This window comes from Sinohyriopsis cumingii, chromosome 11 (assembly GCF_028554795.1).
Source record: "Sinohyriopsis cumingii isolate HCF-2022 chromosome 11, ASM2855479v2, whole genome shotgun sequence".
Lineage (NCBI taxonomy): Eukaryota > Metazoa > Mollusca > Bivalvia > Unionida > Unionidae > Sinohyriopsis > Sinohyriopsis cumingii.
The window spans coordinates 6,076,826-6,102,020 of NC_142971.1; the positions used below are offsets into that span (position 1 = coordinate 6,076,826).

The 25,195-nt window shown below is 31.4% G+C and overlaps 1 protein-coding gene across 1 annotated transcript in view; it reads left to right on the forward strand.

The window, feature by feature from the left end:
- The first annotated feature begins 5,424 nt into the window (after positions 1-5,424).
- Positions 5,425-25,195, forward strand: part of LOC149787561 (uncharacterized) — a 215,877-nt gene continuing 196,106 nt past the window's right edge. The window contains exons 1-3 of the mRNA XM_089973710.1: positions 5,425-5,487; positions 10,284-10,869; positions 11,727-11,806. Of these exons, the coding sequence (XP_089829836.1) occupies positions 10,333-10,869; positions 11,727-11,806 (617 nt within the window). The 5' untranslated portion in view covers positions 5,425-5,487; positions 10,284-10,332. The remainder of the gene's footprint in view (positions 5,488-10,283; positions 10,870-11,726; positions 11,807-25,195) is intronic.

The following is a 25,195-nucleotide window of genomic DNA, read 5'->3' on the forward strand; positions in this document are numbered from 1 at the left end:
GACAAGCAAAAAAATCCTGCAAGAATATTTTCACGAGGTCGTCATAAAAACACTGATGTGATTTATGTTACTCAGCGTTATACACAAATTCCTAAAGTAATTAGAGACAACTGTAATCTTCTTGCGGTGTTTAATGGAGTTGATGTTCACACGCTGAGAAACATTCATCAGACATGGTGTAGCGGTGATATGGACATAAATAAATTCAAAAATTTCTTTAGTCGCGCTCAAAGAACCCCGCATGGATTTGTGACAATAAATTTACACGACCCGCGGACACGATACCGTATCGGACTTGATACATTGTATGGTTAACATAAAAATGTTTCCTTGGAAATCTTCGTCTTCGTAGAGCAGCAGAGGGGGCGCAAACTACACCTGATTTTTCGATGATACCTCACCGTGGAAATTATGTCGGATACGAGTCGGATTTATTGAAGTAACTCGCGTTATATCAGCGGAAATACAAAGCATTTTCAAGGACATTTTTTTTTTGTCTCGTTTTCTGAATAAAAGTGTTATTTCGTCGAAATAAGCCCTCTATCGGGAATAGTTTCAGTGGAAGGGGTATTTCGGAAAAGTATTTTGTAGGATTCGCCCCCCCTGCTGCTGTACTGATCACTGTTAGGAAAATTAGAAGTGTCCTTGGCAAACATCATTGATGGACCGGATGATCTTGTATAATCATCAGAATATCTCGCTAAACCAATTATTGTTGTGGCAACATCGACATCATTCTGAATCGCTTCGATATTTTTTCCATCAATCATATAAATAGCGCTACTAAACAGTGCCATAATTCCGTTGTTGACAAAACCGACTTTAACATTGGGTCCGTATTCTGTGTCATCGTTTTTTATAATTTTCCCTTCTACCTCAATAAATGCTTCAGCGGGCAGGAAATATCTACTGGCATCCTGAACCTGAAGTTCAATTCGTCTTCGTCCGTTTGGTTCTCGTGCGTCATAAGAATAATACTGATAATCACGCACTGATTCATTTTTAGAGGCTGGCTCGTCTATGTCGAATGCTGTGTCGGATTCATGTTTGTACATTTTATTGTAAAAGTTATCGTCTAAAACGAAGACCACTTCCCGCGACCAAACTCGTATTTATTTGTTCAGGAATTTCGTTGACTAGCGCAGCTAGCTTTTGATTTGCGGCTTCGTTTATTACTTTACTGACATCCGCTGGCATGTCTGCGGTGGCTGGTAATTTTACCGGTGGAGGTTTTCTGCGTACCAGTCGTGCTAGTTTGTCCTTGGCCCACGTGAATGCTTTACCGGCAGCGCTACCAACAGCGCCAATAGCTTTATCTTTAACAACATCAATGGCTTTCATGCCTAATTGTTTTACGATCGGTATTGCTTTAGGTGCCACTCCAGCAAAGAAACTCGTAACAACATCACCGAAACCGTTTCCATAAGTCATCATGTATACGGGCAGTCGTGAATTTATCACTCTGACCATGACTGGTCTGCGTTGAGAATTGTGTACTATCATGCTATTCAAATATTATTTCTCTAATCGTCGATGAGCTCATCAATAAGTTCTCGATAGATGTGAGAATCCATGATGCCGCCGCGAAATAGTCGCTGACAGATATCAGCCGCTTCATTAATTATTTCCGGAGAGTTATTTCCGGCACGTTTTCCTCCGATGAGAACTTCTAGCCGTGATACATCATTGATGATATTATCAGGGCAGGGAATAAAACCCGATCCAGTTTTAGGTTCCAGCAACTCCAATTCTTCAAGAACATCTCCTTCTTCCGGAACCTCTTCTACTTTCAGAGCAGAGTAAGATGGCGCTGGTTTCTCTTTTTTAGGTCTTCCTTTTCGTTTAGGTTGTTGTTGTTCAGGTGGCGGTGGTTGATGTTTCTGTGCTGTAACTTTCTTTCGCTCTTCCTTCGCTTGTATTTTCGCGATTTTTTCCTCTTCTTTTCTTTTTTCTATCTGTTTTCTCAGTTCTTTATTAACCCCAATTACTCCTGTTTTTATAAAATTATAGGTATCATCAGTTGAAGATACTCGGGAGATACCTCGATTTATTTTATACACATAATCCCTCCACTCGGATTGAGACATACCCTTATCAGCATCTGGGTTTAAAAATTCATGCCTGCGATGATAATTTTTGACGATCCAAACAGAAAACTGTTTAAGCTCCTCTACGTTACTCAGTGGAATATTTCTTATTTCGTTGATGCCATCTTCCGTAAATTTTTTAATAAATGTTTCCTTGACAGTTGCAAGTGGACCTACTGCACCTGGATCAGCTGCGGCTGCTACTTGTTGTTTACTAAGTTGTTCTATTGCTTGAAGCAAACCTTGCTCTGGTTTTCCACCCTCAATTGCAGCCTCTTCAGGAGTTCTTCCTTTGATCGCAGTTAAAACCTTTCCAGTGACTGCAGTGATAGGTTTAAATAATACCCCTGTGGTCTCTGCGAAACCTTCCTGAATTTGCTGTTTCATTTGTAATTTTTCTCTGACACTATCTCGCACAGGAAGAAATTTTTTTATTGCTTCTAGTCGCTCTCGAGCTAGTCTAGCGGAATGTGCTTCTCCAATGTTGGCCATTATTGTTAACTTAAATTTTTAATTCACAACAGAAATCCTAAAATATTTTACATGATAGCAGCAGAGAGACTGAGCCGCCAACGTCGTCGTCGACGTCACCCCGGTCAAGAAACATTTTTCATAGTGAGTTATCTTTGTCGAAATAACCCTTCTATCCAGAAAAGAGGATTTAGTCATCATAGTTTCTGGATAGAAGGGTTTATTTTGTGAAATAAGACCTTCTATCAGAAAAGTTTTCGACAGATGGTCCTGTTGGACGAAATAGTTGGTGGGCCCAGTCTCTCTGCTGCTACATCGATAGCTTTCATCGATAATTGTTTTGCAACGGGTGCTGCTTTTGGAGCCATCCTGTGAATAATCTCCGCACAACATCACCAAGTCCATCTCCGTAAGTAGCTTTATAGATTGGTAATCGTGAGTTTACCGCTCTGACCTGCACGGGTTTACGATGATTATTATGTATGATCATCTTTTTTAATTTACCATTTATTTAACAACTAGTCATCAACAAGTTCATCGATAAGTTCTCGGTAAACTCCGATATCCATGATACCACCTTGAAATAATCGCCGACAAATATCAGATGCTTCATTAATTATTTCTGGTGAATTATTTCCAGCTGGTTTTCCTCCTATGAGAACTTCTAACCGTGACACATCATTAATGATATTATCGGGACATAAACCAGATCCTGTTCTAGGTTCATCTTGAGGTGTTTTAAATACTGGTGGTTGCATCACCGGATAAAGTACTTCAGTGGTGACCGGGGATATGTCAGGTGAGTCACTTCTTCGAAATCCATGTGGTGAATCTACCGGTGAATATGTCATTGCCGGCGCAGAAATTTTTTTACGTTGTAAAGGTGAAGAAAGTTGATACTGGGAGAGTTGTTCTTGTTGTTTCAGTCTCTCTCAAAGTCTTTTTATTTCTTTATTAAGATTTTTGTATTCTTGACGTTTAGCTTGTTTTTTGTTGTAATATACGCGATATATATATTTAATAAGATTATCATCATTTACTTTTTCATGACGGGGTTTTAAAATACTAGATTTATTAAATATACTGTTTAATATTTTTTCGGGTAATTGTTCTCATTTAGTATTTCTAATTTCTTCAACAACTCCTTCTTTGAATTTTGCAATCAATTCTACGTTTTTTTCTACTAGTTCGGGCTCAGGTGCATGTTCTTTTTGCACGTCGGCGACTTCAGTACGAAGTTTTCCAATACTTTCAAGTATTTCCTCACCAACAGGTGGAGGTTGAGCCGCAGCTATATCAATTGGAAGATCTCGTAAAATCTTCTTTGTCTGTTTAGTTCTTCTTGCTATTTTTTCAGTTTGTTCTGCTGTTTGTTTTGATACCGGAAGAAGATCTTCTTTGATGACAGCTGTAACTTGTTCAGTAGCTGCAGTGACGGGTTTAAACAGTTTTTTAGTTTCTTCTTCGTACTCAACTTGTGCTTCTTGCTGCGCTTGTAGATTTATTCTAAATGAGTCTCTGACAGGAAGAAATTTTTAATTGCTTCTAATCGTTCTCGTGCTATTCTTGCAGTATGAGATTCTGGATGTACCATTATTTTTAATATAACAATTTTTTAATTGATATCAGCAGAAGGGGTGATGATAAAATTAAATTTAATTAAACAGATATCATTAATATAATGAACAATTGTACGTGGCTGCGTCAAGGAACCACTAACAAATGTGATAAAAAATGCCGTGGAGAATATTACAAAAAACATAATTATCTTATGAAGAAAAACCCTCATGCTGGTCCACGAAGTTGTGTTGGATGTAACAACGGCGTTAGAGGATTATATCAGATTTGCAAAAATTGCGGTGGAGATCGATACAGGAGTTTAATGATATATTACAGAAAAAGAAAAAACATAAATCCAAAAATAGAAAAACCACCATCAGAACTTGAATATTACTTGAAACATAGAACAAATTCCCAGGATTCAGATGAAGATTCCCAGGATTATTCAGAATAACATAGCAGCAGAGAGGGCCCGTCTACAATTCTGTTTGGGACAAACAATAATCGTAGACGTGGTATTGACCTCTATGAAGGGTCACTATTTTTTTTTTTTGTCTAATAACAAGGGTGACCATTCCCTAAAGTGGTCTGATCGCCCTCTCTGCTGCTAAATTCCATTCTTCTTTCAATCCCACCGGGGTATAATATCGAGAGAGGTCATCCTTTAGATAACACAAGCCAAACCCAATTACCAAGAGGGCGACGTTACACTGTTTTCTCTCTAGTATGCCAATAGTGTAGATAGTATACGCTTGGCTTTATCAACACTTTCGAATGTTATCAGTGCGTCTCGGATATCAGTACGATGTCTTTAACAATATCAACTATAGCATAAATTTAAATATCCCACTTTAGCTACAGCTTTAAGATTGCAACTGTACAACGTTTAACATACGTATAGCAGCTCCATCTACTAAAACGTGCTGGTAATTTAATTTTCAGTGTTAATGTGGACTTTGATTTTTTTGTGCTGAAATATTTTCTTTTATCTCTAAACAATTTTTGTTTTCTTCAAATAATATCATGGATATAATATGATGTTGTTTGTCATAAATTGGAGCAAAATATTTATTCAACTACTGACAGACAGAAATGAAACAAATAGGTGTCCAGTCCCTGCCGCATAACATTGAATTGTTGGTCCCTAATATAATTGTGCTATACCGTAGCACGTATCGCGCTACGTCCAGAGCTATAAAAAAATTGTCGGAGTTTCCAGCGCTTGCCATGGAGATCATCTTTTCAAGGGAGGTAACCCAATGTGAGGCGTTGGGCTTTCATATTAGCTCTAAAACCAGTCTGTTGGATGGATTACGTGCACCAAGGTGCTTGTTTACAAATGGCTGACGGGGGAAGAGGAAGTGTGCAAGTATGCAGCGTACACTCCATTAAGATAATCTTTCAAATGAGTTACAGCAATAAAGTCAGCCGAAATAAAATGTGGAACAATCCTCGCTTAACTCAGCTTGCGTTAGGAGAGACTTAACGGTTGTTTATGTAACCTGATAAAGCAGCCTCCAGAATAAGTGATGTCTATGTTGTCCAATAATTCCGCAAAAAAGCCTCTGTATAAATATACAAGACATATAGGTCATGCATGGGTTCGGAACCTACTAATTCAACCATAGGTGTATTGTTTGATAATTTGATTACATAAATCATTACATGGCGGTTATTTACTTTATTTCGCTCCTCGTCAAACAATATTTATTGGAAGATTATAATATGAAACATTAAAGGCCTTAAAAATTGCATTAAGTATTAAAATACGTTGCCATTTTTAGATAAGGACAAATAAGAAGTGTGACCCAGTTTAAATGTTTTAATGTCATGCACCATAATGTCACAATAAAACTTACTGGAAATATCAGAACTACCCTATGCATTGGTAATGATTAGACCCAACATTCACTTTTCTTGACCCAATTTAGTGCCAGTCTGTCATTGTAAAAGTCACTAGCTATTGCTAAGTTTTGGCTTTATATATTTGATGATAACATAGACGGAGATTACCAAACAATATGGAATGAACAGACTTTGCTAAAACTATTTTAATATTACATTTTAGAACAAAATAGAATTAATATTTTAATTGAGATTTGGGGGCTAGACTGAGTAATAAATACCCCCAGAAACCTTGATGCCCAAATGGGGTGTCGGATTAGAATTGTGGGTGTTGTCTGATGCACAAATGAGGGTCAAGTGAAACTATATAATACTGAAAGTGTGTTCGGCCTCATCCTTTCTAAATATTTTCTCCATGTACAGTTTTAAGTACCTCATTAATCTCTTAATGGCAACCTTTGCTTGAAGTGTCAGAGTTGCTTTATATCTTGTCTACTTGGACAGAGTTTTGAGGATATACACTTATGGTATGCCACATGTAGTGAATTTGTTATGTTCAGGCTTGATTAGTATTATTGTTTATTTTTGACTGGAAAAATAAACACCAAAAATGTGACAAACACCAACAGTGAGAATTTAATTGAGGCTACTGACAGAAATGATTGCCTGTGACTTCAAATGAGTACAGCAAAACTATTAATTGTAATGAATTTTCTGCAGATTATACCTAGATTGCTTTATGCTAGTTGCTAATAAAAAATATTTAATATAATGCCACTAGAATAAACTATTTTTAAATGTTTTTTAACTTCAGCAACATCTAAATGTGTAGGAGGGTATGTGCACCAATGCATTCTAACTGTGGAGTGAGCTTCTCAGATTCAGACCAGCGGGTTAATTCAGACTTCTGAGTGCTTCTGAGATCAGTTATTATGTGATACATACATGAAAAATGGCTTGTCTCTTTGCACATGAATATTTAAATGTGGTACCGGTGAATTCCATCACATAGGGTAATTCAAGTACAAATTGCTTCATCCAATTATCACTTTCTCCTCTGTGGTCATTTGGAAACGTGAATTCTAAAAGTGACACTTGACTTACAGGACCTCAGAAACATATGTAGGTTTTTATGAAAAGACAAAACAGACCATTTTTATTTAAAAATTTAAATTGCAGTAGGATATCCCCTCAGTTGTATTAAGTCCATGGTGTAATTTTGACAATCCAGGAATACTTGGGGAATAAAACTTATAGTCATCTGCTTACAAAACTGAGTCAAATATTGATTCAGCAAGGAGAAGTTGAACTGTACTGACTCAACTTGGTACATGCAAAGTTTGAATGAAAATGTGTTTTTGATCTCTTTAGCCCTTACAAAAGTTGCAATTTTGTATTTTTTGCTGAAATTTTAAATGTATAAACTGTGGTGTTTTGGTTTATAAATGAAAGCTGAGCTCCAGTAATGTATCACATTCCACATGCATGACATGTACACAGAGGGAATGCCACTGAGATGATCATAGTAAAGTTCTGATTGGTTTCCTTTGAATTCAGTTACTTGGCATAATGTCATTACTGTAGCCATGGATACCAATATTATTGAATTACACTGAATTGAACCTGATTAAATTAACTTTGTCAACCATTGCTAATTATGTTGTGATTCACACTAAGCTTCCAAATAAAAATCCACAAAAAAGGAATTTCAAGAATGGATAGAAACAGCAGGGGTTTGAACAAAATCAGTCATGGCATTTTCTGTCCAAATGTTAGATAGGTCAGCTATTGTTGACCAATACAGAAAAAGAAATGGTATGCACATAATGTATAGAGCATCACAACAGCTGAACAATTAGTGTACAAGTTAAAATTTATTTGGAAATGACTGGAACAAATTGTGAAATGGGAAGAAAATTTAATTTTACTCTTTGAACAATAAATGAGTAAAACAGAAAGTTATTACAAAAAATGAGCTCTTAGCATCAGATTGAAAATAAAACTTTAAAAACATCCTATTTTTTTTAAAGAATCTTATGAAATGATATTTTTAAAAGCTCTGTTTCTCTTTTCCCTTCATCCTTCCCCATTCTCTCTGCCCATTACTTTTCAAGTACTTGGACTGTGTATAAAAAACAGTTTTAATGTTTAATAAAATGTACATGTTAATAACTAATACATTTTGATTATAAAACATAAACATTTGAATATATACAGAAGTGATTGATCAGTATGTGTGTTGAAGTGGTTGGAATGACCCATTTTTTGTGAATGGAATTATCCATTTGTTGTGAATGGAATTACCCATTTGTTGTAAATGTTATTGTTGTTGTTGTAGGGTTTAACGCCATTTTTCAGCACAAGATAGGCTATACATGGTGGCCAGTATTAATGGTGGAGGAAGAACACAGGCAAACCCCGGAAAGAACCACCAACCCATGAGAAGCTACTGGCAAGCTTTCTCACATACCCACATTGGCCAAATCTGAGACTCGAACCCATGCAGACAGAGATGAGATGGCAGTGATCCATAACGGAGAGTACCTTAGACCATGTTGTAAATGTAATTACCCACTTGTTGTGAATGTAATTACCCACTTGGGTTTTGGAATTAGCTGGCATGATTTGATTGGTTAAAAATATCCTTTCATCTGTTATTTATAGTTCCATGTGACATTCACAGTTTAATTGTAATGCTTAAGTTCTGTCATCAATCTCCAACCATGCATAAAATTGACAGTAAGCTATTTATAGGGATACATACAAAGGACTAGATGTCTGTGTAACACTTACCAGGTCACTGTTGCCACACCAGACATCATCATTAGGACTAAGAATCCTAGAATGGTCAGAATATGCTTATATACCCATGTGTGTGTGTGATTTGGATTTTTAACGTAGCTTTAAAAAAAATTCAGTCATATCACTACGATGTCTACAGTGTGGCAGTTTATAGTGATGTCTAGCACTGGGGCATCATGCTACAGACAAATGGCATGATGTCCCATCCAGTCACATTATCCTGACACCAGGCTGACCAGTCCTAACACTAACCTCTTAATGCTGAGTGCCAAGCGAGGCAGCTGTTAGTACCATTTTTGTAAGTCGTTGGTATGACTCAGACATGGATCGAACCCACGACCTCCCGCATCTGAGGCGAATGCTCTAACCACTAGGCAACCGGAGCGGTCCTATATACCCTAGTGGTCATCTGTTCAGGCCATAGTGGTCATCTGTTTTTACCAGTGAGTAACTTTAGCTTTACAACTGTGTGTAGAGTCAAAAGTGAATTTGACTGTTTTGGACTTTAGAAACTAAAAATGCTGATTGCTTATTCTAGTGTCAGTTTATTAAATATTTATACCTATTAGTAATTAGCTTTACAATATATGTGCTGCTGACAGATAGAATTCATTACAGTGTTACTTTTTTATGTGCTTTGAAGTCATATGACCAAAACACATTGTGTAATGACCAAAGTGGTATGATGAACCTTGTCCATTGCTGCTACATCCACCTGAAGCTTCATGAGCCATTTACTAAGCAACATCCCTGTAATAAACTAATCTGAAGTTGATATTTATTCATTTGAAGAAATGATCAACTATCCGGTACCTATTTCTGTATGTCCAGTGTAATGTCCAGTGTAATGTCCATGAGAAATACAATTCTGAAACACTTTTGCATTTGTTTTTGAGTTATAAAATTGATCACATAAGAAAGCATCATGATCTGAGCCATATTCAAAATGATTACTGGATTTGAAATTTTCACATATTGTATATACTCATTTACAAGAAAAATCCAAATTGCACAGATCCAGATCTGCCATCATATGATGTGCCAGCAGATCTGGGTTTGTCCAGTTTGTTAAGAGTAATCAGTAGAACAAAGAACATAGACCCTGATCTGCAGTAGCATTGTGCTATGGTGGATCAGGATCTATATAGTTTGCAGTTTGACTGGACTTATAAGTGAGTACAGTAAGTATGCAATGTTTTTACATACCACAAAAATGGGCTTTGACCCCTATATTAAATTGCTTTTTCAACATCCAAATATTATTATACTGGTGTGTCTGGATCTATAAGTCTTGTTGATGAATTCTTACTTATGCCAGATGGATCATAGAGAGGAGAAGAATGATCAAATACAATATATTAAACACTAATAACATTGGATGGCAAAATGTTTTCACTCTCATTGCAAAAGATTACAACTTTTAATTTTCCTTAATTTATTATTATTGTTGTAGTTGTATTCATGAGGGGTATTTTTAATTTATCAAATTTATCTTCATAGCACTGATTTCTTTTTCAGATGTTTATATTTGATTGAGACGATTTGATGAACTTTCTTGTCCGTTAAAATGGGCATCCAGGACTTTATTGGTATGTTTGACACCATAGATGTTTCTCACAAAGGTTACATCACAGCAAGTCAGTTACACCAGTTCTGTGTAGATGTATACTTTACACCTTTAAGCACTCCACTTATTGATGGAGCCATTCAGTATGTGTGTGGCTCACCATCCAGCCTAATTCAGAGACAAAAATTCATTGAAATTCTACAGGATCTTGAAAGAAGGCGAAGCATTGATGAACAAGCATTCTGGGACTTTCAAGCTTTAGACTTTTCAGGGTCTAATAGAATTTCTTTGAAGGATTCACTTCTTCTTTTTAAAGAATATCATGGAGATGGCTTCTCGGCATCAACATGGCGTAAATTCTTGTCTTCTCGAGAGGAAAGTGATGCAGATGTATATTTTGATGAGATTCGCTACTGGCTAAGTGCAGTGCCAAGTGGCACTCCCTTCACTGACAAGGAACTGAAGGAGGAAGAGAATAGGCTAGAGCTAAGACAGACACAGTACAAGCATGATTCTAGTGCCTACAAGTTTATACAGGTAGAGCAAATGACAGACATATGTCTATGGGTTCTTTTCATGATCCATTGCTTGATATGTTGGAATTTACACATCAACAAAAACTAATCTCAGACAGACATCTTAATTTTAGACTTCCCATTTGATTAATTAACACCATTTCTTACTTTCTTATAAATGCAGATAATGCAAATAATAAATGAAACCTTGATATGATATTTAGATTGTTAAATAAATTTAATCTTCAATTTTGATTTCTGTTAAGATTCCAGATATTACATTGAATATGCAAAAGAGAACAGACGATTTTTGTGATGAAACGCTCATGCTTGTTTCTTGTTTCCTTTTTTGTCTACTGATAAATGAATGGATGGCTGTTCAGACATCAAATGCTTTTTGACTCTAATTAAATTATTACATGGAACCATATTTATAAATGTTCTGATTAAATTGTTACATGGAGCCATATTTATAAATGTTCTAATTAAATTGTTACATGGAGCCATATTTGTAAATATTCTAATTAAATTATTACATGGAGCCATATTTATAAATGTTCTGATTAAATTGTTACATGGAGCCATATTTATAAATGTTCTAATTAAATTGTTACATGGAGTCATATTTATAAATGTTCTAATTAAATTGTTACATGGAGCCATATTTATAAATGTTCTAATTAAATTGTTACATGGAGCCATATTTATAAATGTTCTAATTAAATTGTTACATGGAGCCATATTTATAAATGTTCTAATTAAATTGTTACATGGAGCCATATTTATAAATGTTCTAATTAAATTGTTACATGGAGCCATATTTATAAACACCTGTAAACAATTGTTCCAGTATTCTTATATTATTAATCTATATTCCAGGATGATTCACTATTCAGGCAAAAGGAGGAAGAGGAAAACAGAAATGACATGACCAGGGATTCCAGGAGGATGCTGGATAAGTATGCTGTGATTTATTGTCCAAGAAATACAGTAAATGTTGAACTCGTGCCAACTGTAAATCTTACAAATATATTATGATGTAGTGAGTGACTTTTGATGAGATTTACATGAGGATTTATCAACCCCAAGATATTTTTATTGAGTTAATAAATCCTTGTATCAATCATTCTTAAAAGTCAACAATTATTTTATTATATGACTTTTTAATATCCTCATTTATTTTACAGTTTTCTTAGGACAGAACTAGATGAAGTTTGAATTGAAGTGTATAACAAATAAATCCACATAGCAGTAGTTTGATAAAACAAACATACTATTAAGTCATATAATGGGATGCTACTATGACAGCAGCTGACAGGAATTAGACCAGTTTATATATCTATATAGACTGCTCCAGTGGCCTAGTGGTTACAGTATCCGCCTCGGAAGCAGGAGGTCGTTGCATAAAGTGCATGTGTGTGTGTGTGTGTGATTTGGAAGATTAACATAGCTTTAACAATTTTTCAGTCATATCGCTACGATGTCTGCAGTGTAACAGTTTATAGTGATGTCTAGCACTGGGGCATCATGCCGCAGACATGTAACATGATGTCCCACCCAGACACATTATCCTGAAACCAGGCCGACCAGTCCTGACACTAACCTCTTAATTCTAAGTGCCAAGTGAAGCAGATGTTAGTACCGTTTTTGTAAGTCTTTGGTATGACTTGGTGGGGGATCGAACCCATGACCTCCTGCATGTGAGGCAGATGCTCTAACCACTAGGCCACTGGAACGGTCTGGAAAATATCAAATCCAATTAATAAAAATACATTACAATAGCATGTAATGGAATAAAAAAAATTAAAACTAACAAACAAACAATTAAATTAAATCAAATATAAATTAAATCAAATATACACAACACTAAAACTGATACTTCTGTTTTGACAGCTGTTATAAATCTGTAAATGTTGACCTCTCTTCATTCACCTCTATTTTGGTACCAATATCTTTGTTCAGGAGGGAGGAGAGATGTCACTTCACTCCAAATTCAGAATCCAGTGTCAACATTTATGCATCTATTTATTTTGATCTTATCCACCAAAATATTGAAATCAATCTTACATCATCCTTTAAAAAAGATGAGAAATACACGCCTGTGAAAATATCTTTTACTGCCTGTATTATTTTAAGTAGTACATTATATTTTTTTTTATAAACTCCTGCATGTTCCAAATTCATAATAATTTTGGTACCAATATCTTTGTTCAGGAGGGAGGAGAGATGTCACTTTACTCTAAATTTCGGAATCCAGTGTCAGCATCTGTACATCTATATATTTTGCTCTTATCCACCAATATATACAAATCAATATTACATCACCCTTTTAAAAAAAGATGAGAAATACACACGTGTTGTAAATTATGTGACTTTCTAGGTGTGGCATTTTGATAAGGAGGCAAAATTTATCCATGTTTTGGCATTGCAGTTTGTTTCTGCTATTTATAGTTACATCATTTAACTAATTATTGTTGTTTAGGAAAATGGCTATGATGTGTCAAGAGAGTATTATCATTTCATTACCAAACATACACATGTCAGTTGAACAACATCAAGATTACAATGATGAATGGACAGCTTTGTCTCTCATTCATTCATTTATTCATTCATTTGTTTTTCCACGTGTTTGACTGATATCATCATACACATGTTTCCTCCTGGACTTGCATTTTGTTTCTTGTGACAATCACTTTATAAGCTGGACACTCATTTCTGCAAGCTAAGGGTCAAGGACTTATGGTTATTCAGTTCAACTATTGAAAGTGTTTTAGTCTGTAGCAGTTATCTGTGACTTCAGAATATATTGCTGAAATGGTACAATTCTGTGCATGTATCTCACATCTGAATACTATTTAAAAGAGGTTTTACAGAGGTATAAAATTATATTTAAATATGGCATTAAGTCACCTAATAAACAAATGAGTCATTTTATCTTTTATATTAATTCAGGAATTTGGTAATAAGATACAGAACAAAACCAAAATTGTCCAAATTTAGGTTATCAATGGGGAATCTGCCGCTGAATGAAAGAGAGATGACAAAATTATGTGAAACTCAAGTGTTAGAGATGTTGACCATTTTGTTTGTTGTGAAGCATGTCATATGTTTTTATTGTTGACCATTGGCAACACTGTCATTTATTGCCCATTGGCAACACTGTCATTTAATCAATGTGATAGATAGGGTAATCAGTGTGGTTTCATGGTCTGATGTTCAGCTATTCATTTACCTCTTTTGAGTGAGGCAAAAACATTCATTTGTTCTTGTACTAACTTGAATTTTTAATTCTTGGTCAGCTTTAAAAAATGGACTTGATGCGTGGAAATTGATGTGTTTGTGAAAGTTATTAAAAAAATTGAAATTATGATGCCCAGAATATTAGGGTACATATATTTACATTATTCATTGACATCAACAATATTGGCACAAAATAAAATCATTAAAAATTTTATGAAAAGAAAAAGCATGTGCTGCTTTTTTGAAGTGACATTTCCTTGTGTCATGGTAAATCAGTCCCAACAACTTTCTTGAATTGACAGTCCCTTGTGTCATGGTAAATCAGTCCTAACAACTTTCTTGAATTGACATTTCCTTGTGTTATGGTAAATCAGTCCCAACAACTTTCTTGAATTGACAGTCCCTTGTGTTATGGTAAATCAGTCCCAACAACTTTCTTGAATTGACAGTCCCTTGTGTTATGGTAAATCAGTCCCAACAACTTTCTTGAATAGACAGTCCCTTGTGTTATGGTAAATAAGTCCCAACAGCTTTTTAATGATTGACAGGCCCCTAATGATATATTTTTCATTCCCAACATCATCTACATCAAAGGTCACATTTTTATTGTCTGACCCTTAATGATATAATAAATCATTCCCAACATCATCTACATCAAATGTCACTTTTTTATTGTCTGACCCTTAATGATATAATAAATCATTCCCAACATCATCTACATCAAATGTCACTTTTTTATTGTCAGACCCTTAATGATATAATAAACATTTGCATCTAATGTCAATGTTTTGACAATCATTCACAAGATAAGACACACATATATCTGATTCATCATTATTAATGAAAATGTTCAAATATTTTCAAACAAATGATTGGAGTTGTGCTTATTTCAACTGCCACAGTATCAATAATTATTTACACCATTCTTCAGTAGATTAAAATCGATTGGTGTCCTATCATCACTTATTAGGTATAGTTAATTTGCAATTTTCTATGGTTATACAATGAATAGTTCCCCTAAAGCACCAGTAGTGATTTTAATGTTTTGTTTCTCTAAAAAAATATTTGCATAATCCTTGTTCATAAGAATTACCTATCAATAAAAGTCAGATAGACTTGCTTGTTTTCCAGTGTGTAAATTTGAGTTACTTCAGTTATATATTCCATGTAGTCAGATAGACTTGTTTTCTCAGTGTGTAAATTTGAATTACTTCAGTTATATATTCCATGTAGTCAGATAGACTTGTTTTCCAGTGTGTAAATTTGAATTACTTCAGTTATATATTCCATGTAGTCAGACTTGTTTTCCAGTGTGTAAATTTGAATTACTTCAGTTATATATTCCATGTAGTCAGACTTGTTTTCCAGTGTGTAAATTTGAATTACTTCAGTTATATATTCCATGTAATCAGACAGACTTGTTTTCCAGTGTGTAAATTTGAATTACTTTAGTTATACATTCCATGTAGTCAGATAGACTTGTTTTCCAGTGTGTAAATATTTTATATTGAATCATTCATTAGCAGTGTTAACTTTTTTATATGTAATGAATAATTGGCAGTGCTAAATATTTTATATTAAATCGTTGGCAGTGCTAAATATTTTATATTAAATCATTGGCAGTACTAAATATTTTATATTAAATCATTGGCAGTACTAAATATTTTATATTAAATCATTGGCAGTACTAAATATTTTATATTAAATCATTTATTTTATATTAAATCATTGGCAGTGCTAAATATTTTATATTAAATCGTTGGCAGTGTTAACTTTTTTATATTAAATCATTGGCAGTGCTAAATATTTTATATTAAATCATTGGCAGTGCTAAATATTTTATATTAAATCATTTATTTTATATTAAATCATTGGCAGTGCTAAATATTTTATATTAAATCATTGGCAGTGCTAAATATTTTATATTAAATCATTGGCAGTACTAAATATTTTATATTAAATCATTTATTTTATATTAAATCATTGGCAGTGCTAAATATTTTATATTAAATCATTGGCAGTACTAAATATTTTATATTAAATCATTGGCAGTACTAAATATTTTATATTAAATCATTTATTTTATATTAAATCATTGGCAGTGCTAAATATTTTATATTAAATGATTGGCAGTACTAAATATTTTATATTAAATCATTTATTTTATATTAAATCATTGGCAGTGCTAAATATTTTATATTAAATCATTGGCAGTGCTAAATATTTTATATTAAATCATTGGCAGTACTAAATATTTTATATTAAATCATTTATTTTATATTAAATCATTGGCAGTGCTAAATATTTTATATTAAATCATTGGCAGTGCTAAATATTTTATATTAAATCATTGGCAGTACTAAATATTTTATATTAAATCATTTATTTTATATTAAATCATTGGCAGTGCTAAATATTTTATATTAAATCATTGGCAGTACTAAATATTTTATATTAAATCATTTATTTTATATTAAATCATTGGCAGTGCTAAATATTTTATATTAAATCATTGGCAGTGCTAGCTATTTATATTAAATCATTGGCAGTGCTAAATATTTTATATTAAATCATTGGCAGTACTAAATATTTTATATTAAATCATTGGCAGTACTAAATATTTTATATTAAATCATTGGCAGTACTAAATATTTTATATTAAATCATTGGCAGTACTAAATATTTTATATTAAATCATTTATTTTATATTAAATCATTGGCAGTGCTAAATATTTTATATTAAATCATTGGCAGTGCTAGCTATTTATATTAAATCATTGGCAGTGCTAAATATTTTATATTAAATCATTGGCAGTGCTAAATATTTTATATTAAATCATTGGCAGTGCTAAATATTTTATATTAAATCATTGGCAGTACTAAATATTTTATATTAAATCATTGGCAGTACTAAATATTTTATATTAAATCATTGGCAGTACTAAATATTTTATATTAAATCATTGGCAGTACTAAATATTTTATATTAAATCATTGGCAGTACTAAATATTTTATATTAAATCATTTATTTTATATTAAATCATTGGCAGTGCTAAATATTTTATATTAAATCATTGGCAGTGCTAGCTATTTATATTAAATCATTGGCAGTGCTAAATATTTTATATTAAATCATTGGCAGTACTAAATATTTTATATTAAATCATTGGCAGTACTAAATATTTTATATTAAATCATTTATTTTATATTAAATCATTGGCAGTGCTAAATATTTTATATTAAATCATTGGCAGTGCTAGCTATTTATATTAAATCATTGGCAGTGCTAAATATTTTATATTAAATCATTGGCAGTGCTAAATATTTTATATTAAATCATTGGCAGTGCTAAATATTTTATATTAAATCATTGGCAGTACTAAATATTTTATATTAAATCATTGGCAGTACTAAATATTTTATATTAAATCATTGGCAGTACTAAATATTTTATATTAAATCATTGGCAGTACTAAATATTTTATATTAAATCATTGGCAGTACTAAATATTTTATATTAAATCATTTATTTTATATTAAATCATTGGCAGTGCTAAATATTTTATATTAAATCATTGGCAGTGCTAGCTATTTATATTAAATCATTGGCAGTGCTAAATATTTTATATTAAATCATTGGCAGTACTAAATATTTTATATTAAATCATTTATTTTATATTAAATCATTGGCAGTGCTAAATATTTTATATTAAATCATTGGCAGTACTAAATATTTTATATTAAATCATTGGCAGTACTAAATATTTTATATTAAATCATTTATTTTATATTAAATCATTGGCAGTGCTAAATATTTTATATTAAATCATTGGCAGTACTAAATATTTTATATTAAATCATTTATTTTATATTAAATCATTGGCAGTGCTAAATATTTTATATTAAATCATTGGCAGTGCTAGCTATTTATATTAAATCATTGGCAGTGCTAAATATTTTATATTAAATCATTGGCAGTGCTAAATATTTTATATTAAATCATTGGCAGTACTAAATATTTTATATTAAATCAGTGGCAGTGCTAAATATTTTATATTAAATCATTGGCAGTACTAAATATTTTATATTAAATCATTGGCAGTACTAAATATTTTATATTAAATCATTGGCAGTACTAAATATTTTATATTAAATCATTTATTTTATATTAAATCATTGGCAGTGCTAAATATTTTATATTAAATCATTGGCAGTGCTAGCTATTTATATTAAATCATTGGCAGTGCTAAATATTTTATATTAAATCATTGGCAGTGCTAAATATTTTATATTAAATCATTGGCAGTACTAAATATTTTATATTAAATCAGTGGCAGTGCTAAATATTTTATATTAAATCATTGGCAGTACTAAATATTTTATATTAAATCATTGGCAGTACTAAATATTTTATATTAAATCATTGGCAGTACTAAATATTTTATATTAAATCATTTATTTTATATTAAATCATTGGCAGTGCTAAATATTTTATATTAAATCATTGGCAGTGCTAGCTATTTATATTAAATCATTGGCAGTGCTAAATATTTTATATTAAATCATTGGCAGTGCTAAATATTTTATATTAAATCATTGGCAGTGCTAAATATTTTATATTAAATCATTGGCAGTACTAAATATTTTATATTAAATCATTGGCAGTACTAAATATTTTATATTAAATCATTGGCAGTACTAAATATTTTATATTAAATCATTGGCAGTACTAAATATTTTATATTAAATCATTTATTTTATATTAAATCATTGGCAGTGCTAAATATTTTATATTAAATCATTGGCAGTGCTAGCTATTTATATTAAATCATTGGCAGTGCTAAATATTTTATATTAAATCATTGGCAGTGCTAAATATTTTATATTAAATCATTGGCAGTGCTAAATATTTTATATTAAATCATTGGCAGTACTAAATATTTTATATTAAATCATTGGCAGTGCTAGCTATTTATATTAAATCATTGGCAGTGCTAAATATTTTATATTAAATCATTGGCAGTGCTAAATATTTTATATTAAATCATTGGCAGTTCTGAATATTTTATATGCATTAAATCATTGGCAGTGTGTATTAAATTAGTGGCAGTACCAGTTGTTTTATATATATTAATCAGCGGTAGTGCTAAATATCTTGATATGTATTAAATCAGTGGCAGTGCTAAATATTTATATGTATTGAATCAGTGTTAATGCTAAATGTTTTATATTAAATCAGTGGCAGTGCTAAATATTTACTACATATTAAATCATTGGCAGTTCAAAATATTTTATATTTAATCATTGGCAGTTCTAAATATTTTATATGCATTAAATCATTGGCAGTGTGTATTAAATTAGTGGTAGTACCAGTTGTTTTATATATATTAAATCAGTGGTAGTGCTAAATATTTGCTGTATTAAATCAGTGGTAGTGCTAAATATTTGCTGTATTAAATCAGTGGTAGTGCTAAATGTTTTGATATGTATTAAATGAGTGGTAGAACTAAAAGTTTTGTTGTGTATTAAATCAGTGGTAGTGCTAAATATTTTGATATGCATTAAATCAGTGGTAGTGCTAAATATTTTGATATGCATTAAATCAGTGGTAGTGCTAAATATTTTGATATGTATTAAATCAGTGGTAGTGCTAAATGTTTTGATATGTATTAAATCAGTGGTAGTGCTAAATATTTTGATATGTATTAAATCAGTGGTAGTGCTAAATATTTTGATATGTATTAAATCAGTGGTAGTGCTAAATATTTTGATATGTATTAAATCAGTGGTAGTGCTAAATGTTTTGATATGTATTAAATCAGTGGTAGTGCTAAATATTTTGATATGTATTAAATCAGTGGTAGTGCTAAATATTTTGATATGTATTAAATCAGTGGTAGTGCTAAATATTTTGATATGTATTAAATCAGTGGTAGTGCTAAATATTTTGATATGTATTAAATCAGTGGTAGTGCTAAATATTTTGATATGTATTAAATCAGTGGTAGTGCTAAATGTTTTGATATGTATTAAATCAGTGGTAGTGCTAAATATTTGCTGTATTAAATCAGTGGTAGTGCTAAATGTTTTGATATGCATTAAATCAGTGGTAGTTCTAAATGTTTTGATATGTATTAAATCAGTGGTAGTGCTAAATATTTGCCGTATTAAATCAGTGGTAGTGCTAAATGTTTTGATATGTATTAAATGAGTGGTAGAACTAAAAGTTTTGTTGTGTATTAAATCAGTGGTAGTGCTAAATATTTTGATATGTATTAAATCAGTGGTAGTGCTAAATGTTTTGATAGGTATTAAATCAGTGGTAGTGCTAAATATTTGCTGTATTAAATCAGTGGTAGTGCTAAATGTTTTGATATGTATTAAATGAGTGGTAGAACTAAAAGTTTTGTTGTGTATTAAATCAGTGGTAGTGCTAGATATTTTGATATGCATTAAATCAGTGGTAGTGCTAAATATTTTGATATGTATTAAATCAGTGGTAGTGCTAAATATTTTGATATGCATTAAATCAGTGGTAGTTCTAAATGTTTTGATAGGTATTAAATCAGTGGTAGTGCTAAATGTTTTGATATGCATTAAATCAGTGGTAGTGCTAAATGTTTTGATATGCATTAAATCAGTGGTAGTGCTAAATATTTTGATATGCATTAAATCAGTGGTAGTGCTAAATGTTTTGATATGCATTAAATCAGTGGTAGTGCTAAATGTTTTGATATGCATTAAATCAGTGGTAGTGCTAAATATTTTGATATGCATTAAATCAGTGGTAGTGCTAAATATTTTGATATGTATTAAATCAGTGGTAGTGCTAAATCTTTTGATATGCATTAAATCAGTTGTAGTGCTAAATGTTTTGATATGCATTAAATCAGTGGTAGTACTAAATGTTTTGATATGCATTAAATCAGTGGTAGTGCTAAATGTTTTGATATGTATTAAATCAGTGGTAGTACTAAATGTTTTGATATGTATTAAATCAGTGGGGGTGCTAAATGTTTTGGAATGCATTAAATCAGTGGTAGTGCTAAATATTTTGATATGTATTAAATCAGTGGTAGTGCTAAATGTTTTGATATGCATTAAATCAGTGGTAGTGCTAAATCTTTTGATATGCATTAAATCAGTGGTAGTGCTAAATGTTTTGATATGCATTAAATCAGTGGTAGTGCTAAATGTTTTGATATGCATTAAATCAGTGGTAGTGCTAAATGTTTTGATATGCATTAAATCAGTGGTAGTGCTAAATATTTTGATATGTATTAAATCAGTGGTAGTGCTAAATATTTTGATATGTATTAAATCAGTGGTAGTGCTAAATGTTTTGATATGCATTAAATCAGTTGTAGTGCTAAATGTTTTGATATGCATTAAATCAGTGGTAGTGCTAAATATTTTGATATGCATTTAATCCGTGGTAGTGCTAAATGTTTTGATATGCATTAAATCAGTGGGGGTGCTAAATGTTTTGATATGCATTAAATCAGTGGTAGTGCTAAATATTTTGATATGCATTAAATCAGTGGTAGTGCTAAATATTTTGATATGCATTAAATCAGTGGTAGTGCTAAATATTTTGATATGTATTAAATCAGTGGTAGTGCTAAATGTTTTGATATGCATTAAATCAGTGGTAGTGCTAAATCTTTTGATATGCATTAAATCAGTGGTAGTGCTAAATCTTTTGATATGCATTAAATCAGTGGTAGTGCTAAATCTTTTGATATGTATTAAATCAGTGGTAGTGCTAAATGTTTTGATATGCATTAAATCAGTGGTAGTGCAAAATGTTTTGATATGCATTAAATCAGTGGTAGTGCTAAATGTTTTGATATGCATTAAATCAGTGGTAGTGCTAAATGTTTTGATATGCATTAAATCAGTGGTAGTGCTAAATGTTTTGATATGCATTAAATCAGTGGTAGTGCTAAATATTTTGATATGCATTAAATCAGTGGTAGTGCTAAATGTTTTGATATGCATTAAATCAGTGGTAGTGCTAAATGTTTTGATATGTATTAAATCAGTGGTAGTGCTAAATCTTTTGATATGTATTAAATCAGTGGTAGTGCTAAATGTTTTGATATGCATTAAATCAGTGGTAGTGCTAAATGTTTTGATATGCATTAAATCAGTGGTAGTGCTAAATGTTTTGATATGTATTAAATCAGTGGTAGTGCTAAATGTTTTGATATGCATTAAATCAGTGGTAGTGCTAAATGTTTTGATATGCATTAAATCAGTGGTAGTGCTAAATGTTTTGATATGCATTAAATCAGTGGTAGTGCTAAATATTTTGATATGCATTAAATCAGTGGTAGTGCTAAATGTTTTGATATGTATTAAATCAGTGGTAGTGCTAAATATTTTGATATGCATTAAATCAGTGGTAGTGCTAAATGTTTTGATATGCATTAAATCAGTGGTAGTGCAAAATGTTTTGATATGCATTAAATCAGTGGTAGTGTTAAATGTTTTGATATGCATTAAATCAGTGGTAGTGCTAAATGTTTTGATAGGTATTAAATCAGTGGTAGTGCTAAATGTTTTGATAGGTATTAAATCAGTGGTAGTGCTAAATGTTTTGATATGTATTAAATCAGTGGTAGTGCTAAATGTTTTGATATGCATTAAATCAGTGGTAGTGCTAAATGTTTTGATATGTATTAAATCAGTGGTAGTGCTAAATATGGTGGTGCTAAATATTTTGATAGGTATTAAATCAGTGGTAGTGCTAAATGTTTTGATATGCATTAAATCAGTGGTAGTGCTAAATATTTTGATAAATCAGTGGTAGTGCTAAATGTTTTGATAGGTATTAAATCAGTGGTAGTGCTAAATGTTTTGATATGTATTAAATCAGTGGTAGTGCTAAATCAGTGGTAGTGCTAAATATTTTGATATGTATTAAATCAGTGGTAGTGCTAAATGTTTTGATATGCATTAAATCAGTGGTAGTGCTAAATATGGTGGTGCTAAATATTTTGATAGGTATTAAATCAGTGGTAGTGCTAAATGTTTTGATATGCATTAAATCAGTGGTAGTGCTAAATGTTTTGATAGGTATTAAATCAGTGGTAGTGCTAAATGTTTTGATATGTATTAAATCAGTGGTAGTGCTAAATATTTTGATAGGTATTAAATCAGTGGTAGTGCTAAATATTTTGATATGTATTAAATCAGTGGTAGTGCTAAATATTTTGATAGGTATTAAATCAGTGGTAGTGCTAAATGTTTTGATATGCATTAAATCAGTGGTAGTGCTAAATGTTTTGATATGTATTAAATCAGTGGTAGTGCTAAATATTTTGATAGGTATTAAATCAGTGGTAGTGCTAAATATTTTTATATGCATTAAATCAGTGGTAGTGCTAAATGTTTTGATATGCATTAAATCAGTGGTAGTGCTAAATATTTTGATATGCATTAAATCAGTGGTAGTGCTAAATATTTTGATATGTATTAAATCAGTGGTAGTGCTAAATGTTTTGATATGCATTAAATCAGTTGTAGTGCTAAATGTTTTGATATGCATTAAATCAGTGGTAGTGCTAAATATTTTGATATGCATTTAATCAGTGGTAGTGCTAAATGTTTTGATATGCATTAAATCAGTGGTAGTACTAAATGTTTTGATATGTATTAAATCAGTGGGGGTGCTAAATGTTTTGATATGCATTAAATCAGTGGTAGTGCTAAATATTTTGATATGCATTAAATCAGTGGTAGTGCTAAATATTTTGATATGTATTAAATCAGTGGTAGTGCTAAATATTTTGATATGTATTAAATCAGTGGTAGTGCTAAATGTTTTGATATGCATTAAATCAGTGGTAGTGCTAAATCTTTTGATATGTATTAAATCAGTGGTAGTGCTAAATGTTTTGATATGCATTAAATCAGTGGTAGTGCAAAATGTTTTGATATGCATTAAATCAGTGGTAGTGCAAAATGTTTTGATATGCATTAAATCAGTGGTAGTGCTAAATGTTTTGATATGCATTAAATCAGTTGTAGTGCTAAATGTTTTGATATGCATTAAATCAGTGGTAGTGCTAAATATTTTGATATGCATTAAATCAGTGGTAGTGCTAAATGTTTTGATATGCATTAAATCAGTGGTAGTGCTAAATGTTTTGATATGTATTAAATCAGTGGTAGTGCTAAATATTTTGATATGTATTAAATCAGTGGTAGTGCTAAATATTTTGATATGCATTAAATCAGTGGTAGTGCTAAATGTTTTGATATGCATTAAATCAGTGGTAGTGCTAAATGTTTTGATATGTATTAAATCAGTGGTAGTGCTAAATGTTTTGATATGCATTAAATCAGTGGTAGTGCTAAATGTTTTGATATGCATTAAATCAGTGGTAGTGCTAAATGTTTTGATATGCATTAAATCAGTGGTAGTGCTAAATGTTTTGATATGCATTAAATCAGTGGTAGTGCTAAATGTTTTGATATGCATTAAATCAGTGGTAGTGCTAAATATTTTGATATGCATTAAATCAGTGGTAGTGCTAAATGTTTTGATATGCATTAAATCAGTGGTAGTGCTAAATGTTTTGATATGTATTAAATCAGTGGTAGTGCTAAATGTTTTGATATGTATTAAATCAGTGGTAGTGCTAAATATTTTGATATGCATTAAATCAGTGGTAGTGCTAAATGTTTTGATATGCATTAAATCAGTGGTAGTGCAAAATGTTTTGATATGCATTAAATCAGTGGTAGTGTTAAATGTTTTGATATGCATTAAATCAGTGGTAGTGCTAAATGTTTTGATAGGTATTAAATCAGTGGTAGTGCTAAATGTTTTGATAGGTATTAAATCAGTGGTAGTGCTAAATGTTTTGATATGTATTAAATCAGTGGTAGTGCTAAATGTTTTGATATGCATTAAATCAGTGGTAGTGCTAAATGTTTTGATATGTATTAAATCAGTGGTAGTGCTAAATATGGTGGTGCTAAATATTTTGATAGGTATTAAATCAGTGGTAGTGCTAAATGTTTTGATATGCATTAAATCAGTGGTAGTGCTAAATATTTTGATAAATCAGTGGTAGTGCTAAATGTTTTGATAGGT